This window comes from Dendrobates tinctorius, unplaced genomic scaffold (assembly GCF_039654945.1).
Source record: "Dendrobates tinctorius isolate UK_male_01 unplaced genomic scaffold, ASM3965494v1 ptg000180l, whole genome shotgun sequence".
In the NCBI taxonomy this organism is placed as follows: Eukaryota; Metazoa; Chordata; class Amphibia; order Anura; family Dendrobatidae; genus Dendrobates; species Dendrobates tinctorius.
Window position 1 is genome coordinate 2,720,116 of NW_027361847.1, and position 13,410 is coordinate 2,733,525.

General features: G+C 42.6%; 1 protein-coding gene across 2 annotated transcripts in view; it reads left to right on the plus strand.

Annotated features, from left to right (window-relative positions):
- The window catches only part of LOC141054892 (uncharacterized), a 63,577-nt gene that overhangs the window by 31,646 nt on the left and 18,521 nt on the right, over positions 1-13,410 (plus strand). For both annotated transcript variants that reach the window (XM_073551785.1, XM_073551786.1), the window contains 2 exons: positions 3,251-3,348; positions 3,473-3,590. In XM_073551785.1, the coding sequence (XP_073407886.1) occupies positions 3,251-3,348; positions 3,473-3,590 (216 nt within the window). The remainder of the gene's footprint in view (positions 1-3,250; positions 3,349-3,472; positions 3,591-13,410) is intronic.

Genomic DNA, 13,410 nt, shown 5'->3' on the forward strand with positions numbered 1-13,410 from the left:
CTTTTTTATTTTTCCGGTGATGACACTGTATGGCGGCTCGTTTTTTGCGGAACAAGATGACGTTTTCAGCTGTACCATGTTTATTTCTATCCGTCTTTTTGATCGCATGTTATTGCACTTTTTGTTTGGCGGTATGATGATAAAGCGTTGTTTTTTTGTTTTGTTTTTTTATTTTTTTAAGGGGTTTGCTAAAGGGGTTAACTAGTGGGACAATTTTATAGGGCGGGTCGTTATGGACGTGGCGATACTAAATGTGTACATTTATTTATTTTTTCGTTATTTACATAAAGAAATGAATTTATTGGGGAATATTTTTTTTTCTTTAGGAATTTTTTCAAAATTATTTTTAAACATTATTTATTTTTTTTTACTTTTTTTATATTGTCCCAGGGTGGGACATTACTGTGTAACGTCAGATCGCTGATCTGACACTTTGCACAGCACTGTGTCAGATCAGTGATCTAACAGGCAGTGCAGGCAGCTTCTCTGAGAAGCCACCTCCAGGAAGGACCCTGCGTCCATCTTGCAGAAAGGAGGCCCTCAGAACAAAGCAAGCACATCGCGTTGTTCTGATGGTCTCAGGGAAGCACGCAGGGAGCCCCCTCTCTGTGCGATCACTGTGGTGTTTGATCTCAGTGTGCCAGGCGTTAATGTGCCGAGAGCGGTCCGTGACCACTCCTGGCACGTAGTGCTGGGTGTCACCTGTGATGATCAACTGACACCCGGCCATGATGAGCCGCGCCCCCCCCCCCCATGAACGCGGCTGATCGCGTATGATGTACTATACCATCCATGGGCATTAAGGCACAGGGCACATGGACGGTATAGTGCGTCAAATGTCGGGAAGGGGTTAAACAAGTGTTTTATGTCTGCCCCTATTCTGGTACAATCTGATCCATCTAAACCCTTTATTGTAGAGGTTGACACGTCTGAGGTGGGGGTGGGGGCAGTGTTGCCACAGGGACCCGCCACTCTGACAGAAGTGTGTGCCTCTCCTTCCCTAATGGAAATCAGGATTCTTATGAGGTCAGCGAATATATGAATTATTGAGGAACAACATGCGGTGAGATTGTTCCTTTTTATATACTACATTGGAGTCTAAACCAGGGCATTTGATCTATTTAACTTGAATAATAGCTAATCGCTTATGATTTTTTTTTCCCTTTGGATTGGTGTAAGGGTTAAAGTTACAACGTTGTTTACAACTATACCCGGTTATGTATTCATCACTATGGCTAAGTGTTATTTTTGTGTGTGATTTTTTTATGTGCGTTGTTTTTGCATTGTTGTAGATTTTTTTCATATAAAGGGGTCTAATTATAGCATTAACTATTAAAAGTTATATTTTTTTAATCCTACCCTGCTTTCCTACAATACTTTAGATTGGTAGCCATTTTGCTTAATTCCTTGTGTATATACATACACTATTCTTCCCCACTTCCCTGGGAGGGGTACATGGCCCCGGCATCTTCACCATCAGAAGTAACCTGGAAAGCAGGAACAGCTAGGGTGTCTATCGTTAGGAATCGGGAAAGAGCTCCTGGCCTCAGATTATCTGACAACAAAATTGTGACAAAAAGGGGACAGAATTTGAGGAAAAGAACATCTCGGCCAAAAAATTAAGCATGGGGGTGGATCAGTCATGCTTTGGTGTTGTGTTGCAGCCAATGGCACTGGGAACATTTCTCAGGTACAGGGAAGAATGGATTCAATGAAACTTCCACAAATTATTGATGCAAACATAACACCATCTGTAAAAAAGCTGAGGGTGAAAAAAGGAAGAGGATGGCTTGTACAAATGAATAATCCTAAATACACGTCTCAATCCACAACAGGCGACCTCAAATTGAAAGTTTTTGTTACGCCGCGCTCACCCGGTGCCGGGACTTCCCACCTGACGTCACCACTTCCGGTGCCGCAGCTGCTCCGGGAGTCCCGTCGGGTGAGTATGCGCACCTCCTTCAGCTAGTCCCATGGCTGCACAACGTTGTTAGTGCGCATGCTCTTCCCGGCTCTGACTGCATCCATACCATCTCTATGGTCCTGTAGGACCTGACCCGGAAGTCCCTGTGCTCTTGCCCTCTATCAGGCTACGTCTTCCTATGAGAGGTGCCTGATTATTGTTGTGCTTCCAGGCTTGGTCTGTTTGGTCCTAGCTCGTCTGTGCGCTGTATTCTGGTCCTCTGCCTTGTGCTCTGTCGTGCCTCCTGGCACATGCTCTTTTCCTGTGCTCTGCCTTGCCGTGCTCCCTAGCACACTCTCCCGGCTCCTGTACTTTGCCCTGTCGTTCTCTGCTCGTGCTCTGCTCCAGCCCTATGTGCCTGTCGTGCTTCTTGGCACACACTCTGACTTGCCTTGCATTCTGGTGTGCTTCCCAGCATGCGCTCTGCCTAACCTTGCACTCTGGTGTTCTTCCCAGCACGCGCTCTGTTTAACCTTGTGCTCTGGCGTGCTTCCTTGCACGTGCCCTGCTTTGTCAGTGTGCACCATACGTGCTCCCGTGTACTCGCTTTGCACTATCCAGTATCTAGCGCACTCCCGTTTACACACCTTATATTGCCCTGATCCCTCCGTATACTCGCTCTGTAGTGTCCTATAACCTGCATGCCCCTGTGTACATGCTTTGCACACTCTCAGTTGCATCCTGCAGACACTCATTTGTGTCTCCTGTGAGTCGGCCACCTGGTTCCAGCAGTCGTGGTACCTTACCCCCTTGGACTTGCCCCTGACACTCCCTGTATAGGGGGTGGTCCTCACTAGGTCAGCTTGCTCTGGATGGGTTGGTGCCACGACCCAGAGGGTCCACTCCAGGAGCCGTCAGTTTTAAAATGTCCCTCACAGTCCCGTGATCTGACAATCATTGAAAATCTGTGGCTCGACCTCAAAATAGCAAAGGATGCAAGACGCCCCAGGAATCTCACAGAACTGGAGAAATTAGCCAAGGAAGAATGGATAAAAATCCCTCAAACAAGAACTGAAAGACTCTCATCTGACTACAAAAAGAGTTTACGAGCTGTGATACTTACAGAAGGGGGCACTACTAGGTACTAACCATGTAGGGTGCCCAAACTTCACAATTTTCCTTTTTAAAATGTGAAATGGGAAATATATATTTATTTTTTTGCCTAAATTACAAAGGAAATGTGTCATCCTTAATTTTAGGCCTTAACTGTCCACGATAACAGTAATTTTGTCCAGGGGTGTCCAAACTTTTATATGCCATTGTATTCTGTAACTGTATTTCCTACAGATGAACTCATGGAGAGAAATCCACCAGAGAGATGTCCCCGTCCTCTGTATTCCCAGGACTGTCCACAGGAGAATCACAACATCCCGGAGGATCATCAGGTAGACTGCGCTGAGCCGTGTACCGGATCTGTATATGGGGGGGAATTTCTGATTGAGGTCATAGGTGTCACAGATTTTGGTGTTTTTTTTGTATTGTGCTGATTTTTTACATCTGATATATCAGGAGGAAGATCCGACTAAGGATAGCGTGAAGGATGAGACAGAAGAAGAAGCGATGACGAGGGGGGATCAGCCGTGTGTTAGTGACGGGAAGGAAGAGATTCTGGTAGATGTTTCCACAGGTATGTAATAATGACCAGCATGTGACGATGATGACTGGCGTATGTCGATGATGACCGGTGTGATATCATGTAAAGGTCTCCGGTGTAGTGAGGATTTGTCCGCTGTCCACATTACAGCTAAAATGTCCGGTGATGGCGTGACTGCTCCTGTACAGAATCTGGCGGTGCGCCGATAAATAATGGGGCGGTTTTCACACCTTCTTTTTTTTTTTTAACTCTGTTTATTAAATGCATAGTAGTACATAAAGGCAATGACATAAAAAAAAATCACATCCCCACCGTGTGCGAACTGAACTCTCACATAATGTCAATGACTATGGTATTGGAACCTGATTATGAACTGTCTCAGGTAAGTACCATGAGGTATGTTCCAAGTGAGTCCTCAATCAATCTTTAGTGTTGTCTGGTAATGTGGGAATGAACGACTCCCATCTTTCGAAGAGTTTCCCGTTCATTTTTTATTTGTTTGTCAGTATGTCTAGCTAATCCATTTTAAACTTTTAAACAAAAATATAATTTTGGATTGAATAAGTGTTAGTGGTGGTGTCAATGGGTTTAACCAATGATGGAGGATATTCTTCCTCATAGCCAAGGCCCAAATAATTAGTGATGATCTAATCTGTCTTGATGACTATTTGCCAGGGTTGTGGAGTCGGAGTCTGAGCGCATTTTGGTGGAGTCGTTATAAAATGGACCGACTCCTATAATATATAATAAATTGGGTAGAGTAGTTCAATGCAGTTTGTGGGGAATATTTTTTTCATAAGAATTTTGGAGAGTTATGTAATGCCCTATAAATGTCTGTCCTATTCCTGACCTAAGGTCTAGACTTTTAGCTGAGATGAATCTGTGCTGCAGTTTATGTTCATGATAAGTAGTTAAGCTCCACCTCTACAGATAAGGAGAAAAAATGACACACAGGGAAGGAATGCCTGCATTCATCTCAGAACTTCTGGAGTGAACAGGAAAGCAGGATTAAGGCAAGTACTTCTTAAAGGGGTTGTCCACTACTTTAAATTAACCACCCAATGTATCCTCCCGGGTCCCCTAATGAATTTTGTATATACCTTATATTGCCTATACTGCCTGTGAGCGGCGCTATCTGTGGCCGCTCACAGGCAGCACGTGACCCAGCACTGACATCACGTCAAGGGAGGTGTGACTCAGTGCTGGGTCCTCGCAGTGGCTGCTGAGTTGTGGGCGTGGTTACCCCCCCGCATCACACCCAGCATCCACCACGCGCTTTCTCAATGAATGGGCGCGCGGTGGATGCCAGGAGTGACTCGGGAGGATAACCCCTCCCACAGCCTGGAAGGAGGAAGAGGGACCCCTGGCTGCTGCCAGCACTTGACGGGACGTCAGCGGAAACTAGAGCCGACTGTAGCCGGGGGTGACGTGCTGCCTGCAGAGTGAACTATTTTGCTATCAACGATCGATATGTTTGTGACAACAAAAAAAATTGTTGCTAAGATGCTAGCAGTAAAAGATCATCACAGCAGCCAGTTTCTCCGGACCTTAGTGGAAAAAGTTGTGCAAGATTATGAACTCAGAAAAGAACAGGTTCTTGCTATTGTAATAGATAATGCTTCAAACATAAGTACAATTAAACTGATAAATGAGAATAATGAAGGTGCACAGCAGCTGGAAGAACATTTCACATTCATTATGTTGGAGATGGAAGGCCACAGTCCTGTTCCCATAACGGAGGAATAAACAGATATTACTACAGCAAAATGATTCTTTACAATTAGATGATCTTCTTGAAGCTGCTTTACACCTCTTTCCTATTCATCACATGCGCTGTGTTGTGCACACCCTGCAGTTGGCAATAAGAGAGAGTCTGCAAGAGAGACATACTGGAAATCTGATTGGAAAAGTGAGGAAATTGGCTATTGCTGCCAGAACCCCTAAAATTGATTCCATCTTGAAGAGACGTGCTGGAAACGGGGCAATTGCGGATCCAGCCACTGGGTGGGTTAGCACCTATTTAATGATTGAGCGATTGCTTGAGCTGAAACCTTTCCCTGTAGATATGGCCAACCCTCAGGTAACACTACATGAAGGTCAATGGACACAGGTGGCTGAATTGAAGGAATGACTTTATCACCCATTTACAGTGACTAAAAAGTTACAAGTTGAGGATTTAACTCCTGCCATTTTTTTAAAGGAGTGGAAGAACTTGCTATTTTGCTTGTCCCAAAGGCGAGGTTTAATCGCAGATGGCATTGCTGCTTCAATGAAATGGAGAGAGACACTGCTATTAGAAAATAAAATTTTTCTGGCAGCTGTTTATGTGGACCCGAGTCATCGTATATTGCTGGATGATCAACAGCTTACTAAAGGAAAAGAAGCTCTGACTGAGGTAGCAGTTAGGATGAGTGGCCTACAGGAGGACTGCCAGGCGCAAGAGGACTCGGGTCCTGCCAGTGCTGCTGCTGCCATTTCTTCATCCTCATCAGATGAGGAGTTTGATTTTGACACATATTTGGACGACATGGAACAGGCAAAGCGATGCTGCAGGGAAAATGATTCCACTCTTATAGAAAACAGATTGACCATATTGCAGCAAAATTTTTCACTTGCTCTCAAAGAAATAGAAGAGTTCAATCATTCATCAAAACTGACTGTGCACGAGGCAATTCCTTTACACCCTGAAATTGTTAGAGATGTTGCCCATGTGGTTACGGCTTTGCCTCCAACCCAAGTTACTGTAGAGAGGTTGTTCTCTGGCCTTAAAATTATTAGGTCAGATTTGAGGTCATCTATGAAGGAGGATCTGATGGAGGCAATTCTATTTCTCAGAACAAATTCATAGACTGCACAAATGTTACTCAGTACGTTTTTGTTGAAAACTGTTTTTTCCCCACTTACTGCATAGTGTATAATAAATTGTAAATATGCAAATGTTTTTTGTTCTAAAGTTGTATTCCAATAAATAGAACCTATAATATATCTAAATGGCTTGATTATTGTATCATAATAATGATTAAAAGCCTGATGTTACCATTTTACTACAGGAAATGTATCACTTAATCTCAAACATGAGCCATGTATGAGGGAGTCGGAATCTTTGAGTCGGTGTCATGGAAATTGAGTCGGAGTCAGAGATTTGGCTTTCCTACTCCACAGCCCTGCTATCTGCCAGGATGTTGAAAACCGCCCTCTGTGGTGTTAGTGGAAAAGTAATGCAATATGTATTTTGGATATATGAATGAATGCTTTTCCATAATTTCTGAATATGTATGCACCCCACAAGTGATGGAGTAAATATGTATTAGCTGAGCCACATTTGGAGCATGAATAGATAATCCCAGGAGACATCTTTTTATGTAAGGAGTTATATATGCCCTGTAGAATATCGGCGAAGCCATGTCAGTGTAGCTATTATAAGGGATTGTTTCCTTTTGGGTCAGTGTGACTTTTAGAAAGTCTTCCATTTTAGACCCTCGTATAGCCTCTCTCCACTTGCCTGGACCCTTCAGTTTCCCTTCCCAAGACCCTCGCATCCTTATTATTGAGTAGATTTTGCTTGTGGATGAAATTTGGGATAAAGTTCCATTTAATAAAGGTGTCTAGATACCTACCTAATTTGGGTTCTGAACTCTTAGCGCTAATCACCCACGACTGTAGAAAAATAAAGGGTTTACCCACAAGAGCTGGAAATCTTTATGACGCCCTGTCGAAAGTGACCAGCGAGAAGTCGTCAATACATTTTCTACCTTAGTACAACCCTGTGTCTCTAGTACTTTGTATATCAAAGAAGGTTTCCCTCCTAGAAATCGAGGATGACCCATGAATGGCTGAAATGGAGAAGAGTAGATATTAAGCCCACATAGTTTTCGAACCCTACGCCAAGTAAGAATTGTGGACCAGAGTGTTGGGTGTTCCTTAACATTGTGCTTTAGGGCGGCTAATGAAATTTGATTACTAAGTTGTTGCTCTACCTTTAGACTTCCCCCTTTTCCAGTAAGTTGCATAATAAAAGTTATAATTATAAAGATCTGGGAAGTTAATTCCCCTGCCTCTTTGGGTAACAGAAGATGATTTAGGCTTATTCTTGAGCGCTTTTATTGTTCCAGGCAAATCTCCTAAATGTAGCATTGAGTAGCTTAGCGTCCGATTTATGAAGTAACAAGGGGAGTGTCTGGAACAAATATATTAGTTTGGGGAAAATGACCATTTTAATTAGATGACATCTGCCCGAGAATGTTAACCTAAAATGGTTCCACGAATGAAGAATCTGAATTCTGCATATAATTAGGGGTTTGTAATTACTCCTGTAGAGTTGTGTTGGAATAACTGGGAGATGTACTCCCAAATATTTAATGAAAAAGTAGCAGGGTAGAGGTAAAGGGAAAAGTCAGCTCAGCAATATCTGCAGGAACCTGGTTGTCCGACACGCACAGAGGCATCTTGATCAAGGGCGTAGTCCAAAATGAAGAAAGTAAAAAAAAACAAAAAAAAAAAAACAGAACTCCAGTGTGTATACTGAGAAAAGTTAAAATTCCAATTTAATTTAAAACATCATTAAAAAATATGTAAGTCGATTACTAGGTAGTACACAAATATTTAATAGAAACAGATCTACAGTGAAATGGGAATGAGTCTAGTCCAGTTCTTCCCGCCCTGAATAATGCTAGGACTTCTCACTTGTTATAGTTTTTTAAAACCCTGATATTTGCCCAAAGCTATTTAGAGTCTCCATTATAACTGGGATTGCTTGGGATGGATTAGCGATAAAAAGTAGGATGTTGTGCTAAACTTTTAACCATTACTGGTCCTATACCTATTCCCTGATTTATTGTCAGGTTTTGCAGCTTTCCCAGTAAGGTTGGGGTCACACTCCATTATGGTAGTGCATTAGACGGACTGCGTTACACCGCGGAATATAACACGATGTAACGCAGTCCGTTAACGCCTCCATTCCCTCCCATTATCGGGCGCATCGCTATTTGATGTCACTTTGAGGGGTCTATATGATAGAAAATACCCAAAAGTGACACCATTCTAAAATCTGCACCCCTCAAGTTGCTCAAAACCACATTCAAGAAGTTTATTAACCCTTCAGGTGCTTCACAGGAATTTTTGGAATGTTTGAAAAAAAAAATGAACATTTAACTTTTTCACAAAAAATTAACTTCAGATCCAATTTGTTTCATTTTACCAAGGGTAACAGGAGAAATTGGACTGCAAAAGTTGTATAATTTGTCCCGAGTACGCTGATACCCCATATGTGGGGCTGAAACATGGCAGAGCTCGGAAGGGAAGGAGCACCGTTTGACTTTTCAATGCAAAATTGGCTGGAATTGAGATCGGACGCCATGTCGCGTTTGGAGAGCCCCTGATGTGCCTAAACAGTGGAAACCCCCCACAAGTGACACCATTTTGAAAACTAGACCCCCTATAGAACTTTATCTAGATGTGTGGTGAGCACTTTGAACCCCCAAGTGCTTCACAGAAGTTTATAACGTAGAGCCGTAAAAATAAAAAATCATATTTTTTCACAAAAATGGTCTTTTCGCCCCCAATATTTGATTTTCACAAGGGTAAGAGGAGAAATTGGACCCCAAAAGTTGTACAATTTGTCCTGAGTACGCCGATACCCTATATGTGGGGGTAAATCACTGTTTGGGTGCACAGCATAGCTTGGAAGGGAAGGAGCAAAGTTTGACTTTTTCAACTCAGAATTGGCTGGAATTGAGATCAGACGCCATGTCACGTTCGGAGAGCCCCTGATGTGCCTAAACAGAGGAAACCCCCCCAATTCTAACTCCAAACCTAACCCCAACACACCCCTCACCCTAATCTCAGCCCTAACCATAACCCTAACCACAAACCTAACCCTAATCCTAGCCCTAATCCAAACTCTAACCCTAACCATAATGGGGAAAATGGAAATAAATACTTTATTTATTTTATTATTTTCCCTATTTAAAGGGGTGGTAAAGAGGGGTTTGATTTACTATTTATAACGGATTTTTATGTTTGGCAGCTGTCACACACTAAAAGACCCCTTTTTTTTTTTCTTGCATCACCTTATTTTGAGAGCTATAATTTTTCCATATTTCGGCTGACAGTCATGTGAGGTCTTTTTTTTTTGTGGGACGAGTTGATGTTTTTATTGGTACCATTTTCGGGCACATGATTTTTTTGATCGCTTTTTATTCCGATTTGTGGGACGCAGAATGAACAAAAAACAGCAATTCATGAATTTCTTTTGGGGAGTGCGTTTATACCGTTCCGTGTGTAGTAAAATTGATAAAGCGGTTTTATTCTTCGGGTCAGTAGGATTACAGCGATACCTCATTTATATCATTTTTTATGTTTTGGCGCTTTTATACAATAAAAACTATTTTATACAAAAAATTGTTTTTGCATCGCTTTATTCTGAGAGCTATAACTTTTTTTATTTTTCTGGTGATGGAGCTGTATGCGGGACAAGATGATGTTTTCAGTGGTACCATGTTTACTTATATCCGTTTTTGATTGCGGGTTATTCCACTTTTTGTTCGGCGGTATGATGGTAAAAAACAAGGCAAAAAACAATGCTTTTTTTATGGTGTTCACTGATGGGGTTAACTAGTGGGACAGTTTTGTAGGGCGGGTCATTGCAGAAACTGGGATACCAAATATGTGTACTTTTATTTTTTAGTTTTGTTTTCATTCAAATATTTGTTGTTTTTTTTTTTTTTATAGAATATTGATTTTTTTTTTACTTTTTAAAAATTAATTTACAATTATTGAAATTTATTTATTTATTTTTTTTTTTTAAATTTACTTTTACACTGTGTCCCACTATGGGACACTCATTTTCTGCAGGCTGATCGCTTCTATAGCATGCAAATCGACATGCTATAGAAGCTGTCAGTGCTGCAGGGATTTTATACTAACCTGAGAGACTTCATGACTTGCACTGCGCATGTCAGGAAGTCTCTCAGGTCTGGAGTCCCGGATGTCGTCATGGCGTCATTGGGTCTCCATGACAGCGATCGGGCCCCCGCGTCATGCCGCGGGATCTCCGATCCAAAGGCAGAGGTGCTGTCAGAGTTAACAACCCCTCTGCGTGCTCCCAGAATGCTGGGATCATATTTGATCGCAGTGTGCCCGGGGGGTTAAAGTCCCAACCCCGTGAGCACGGCTGATCGCGTATGACGTACTATTCCGTCCATGTGAATTAAGTCCCAGGGCACATGGACGGAATAGTACGTCTGAGGTCAGAAAGGGGTTAATATTCCATCCTTTACTTAAATATTTTCTTTCAAGAGTCCCGTGCTGTTATATAAATGACCTGAGCTTGTGATTCAGACAGAACCTCTGCCGCAAGATTCCCGGTATTGAGGCAGATGGAGGCACTGTGGACGCCGTTTAATCTGATGGTGCTTATCTTTTTAGGCTTGCATAAAAGCACGGTCGACCATTGTTGTGTACCACTGAAAAGAAGGACACCACTGAACAGAGTCCACAGTAACTCTGCTGCCTCATTATAGTGAATGGATCTCTCGGGGATGTCATCTGAATCACATATTTTGTAGATTTAGATGAAAACCCCGATGTAAGTGCTCAGCGTGGAGCATTGCAGGATAAATGTGATCCTAAACGTTCTTTACCTCAAAATGCCACCAATAAAAGCTTCTACTCAACCCACAAAAAAGAAGTCCCCACTCAGGTTCCTCATTTGTTAACAGAAATATCTGGGGCTTCCACATTACTGGTAGAAAGGCTGTGGAAAAGTGATGTGTCCTCCCATCAAAAGAAATCCAGCAAAATCTGCACTTCCAAGTACCCCTCGTCCTGAACCCCACAGTGTCCCTAAACAATGGTTAGTATCCACATGTTTGGCATTACTGTAGTGAAGAGAGGCCACTTAATATATGGGGTGCATGTCTCCAGAATCACAAGCTGTGCATAATGTATGAGCACTACAACGTACTGGGCACTACAATGTACCGAGTACTAGAATGTACTGTCACTACAATGGCATATTTTCCTTTAGCAACATCCACTGCTGCTTGTTCTGGAAAACCCATGGAGTCAAAATAGTCACTACATCTGTAGATAAATTCCCAGTTTTGTAATTGTCAAAATAGGAGCACTTGAGGGGGCGGGATTCTCTTCTTCTGCCACTTAGGGGCTCTGTTTATGGAATCCTCAAATTAATCTACAAAAATTTGTTCTCCAAAAGTCAAATAGCGCTTCTTCCCTCCCGAGTCTTGCCATGTGTCTAAGCAGTACTGTGCAGGCACATACAGTGGGGAAAAAAAGTATTTAGTCAGTCAGCAATAGTGCAAGTTCCACCACTTAAAAAGATGAGAGGCGTCTGTAATTTACATCATAGGTAGACCTCAACTATGGGAGACAAACTGAGAAAAAAAAATCCAGAAAATCACATTGTCTGTTTTTTTTTCATTTTATTTGCATATTATGGTGGAAAATAAGTATTTGGTCAGAAACAAAATTTCATCTCAATACTTTGTGATATATCCTTTGTTGGCAATGACAGATGTCAAACGTTTTCTGTAAGTCTTCACAAGGTTGCCACACACTGTTGTTGGTATGTTGGCCCATTCCTCCATGCAGATCTCCTCTAGAGCAGTGATGTTTTTGGCTTTTCGCTTGGCAACACGGACTTTCAACTCCCTCCAAAGGTTTTCTATAGGGTTGAGATCTGGAGACTGGCTAGGCCACTCCAGGACCTTGAAATGCTTCTTACGAAGCCATTCCTTCGTTGCCCTGGCGGTGTGCTTTGGATCATTGTCATGTTGAAAGACCCAGCCACGTTTCATCTTCAATGCCCTTGCTGATGGAAGGAGGTTTGCACTCAAAATCTCACGATACATGGCCCCATTCATTCTTTCATGTACCCGGATCAGTCGTCCTGGCCCCTTTGCAGAGAAACAGCCCCAAAGCATGATGTTTCCACCACCATGCTTTACAGTAGGTATGGTGTTTGATGGATGCAACTCAGTATTCTTTTTCCTCCAAACACGACAAGTTGTGTTTCTACCAAACAGTTCCAGTTTGGTTTCATCAGACCATAGGACATTCTCCCAAAACTCCTCTGGATCATCCAAATGCTCTCTAGCAAACTTCAGACGGGCCCGGACATGTACAGGCTTAAGCAGTGGGACACGTCTGGCACTGCAGGATCTGAGTCCATGGTGGCGTAGTGTGTTACTTATGGTAGGCCTTGTTACATTGGTCCCAGCTCTCTGCAGTTCATTCACTAGGTCCCCCCCCGCGTGGGTCTGGGATTTTTGCTCACCGTTCTTGTGATCATTCTGACCCCACGGGGTGGGATTTTGCGTGGAGCACCAGATCGATGGAGATTATCAGTGGTCTTGTATGTCTTCCATTTTCTAATTATTGCTCCCACAGTTGATTTCTTCACTCCAAGCTGGTTGGCTATTGCAGATTCAGTCTTCCCAGCCTGGTGCAGGGCTACAATTTTGTTTCTGGTGTCCCTCGTCAGCTCTTTGGTCTTCACCATAGTGGAGTTTGGAGTCAGACTGTTTGAGGGTGTGCACAGGTGTCTTTTTATACTGATAACAAGTTTAAACAGGTGCCATTACTACAGGTAATGAGTGGAGGAAAGAGGAGACTCTTAAAGAAGAAGTTACAGGTCTGTGAGAGCCAGAAATCTTGATTGCTTGTTTCTGACCAAATACTTATTTTCCACCATAATATGCAAATAAAATGAAAAAAAAACAGACAATGTGATTTTCTGGATTTTTTTTTCTCAGTTTGTCTCCCATAGTTGAGGTCTACCTATGATGTAAATTACAGACGCCTCTCATCTTTTTAAGTGGTGGAACTTGCACTA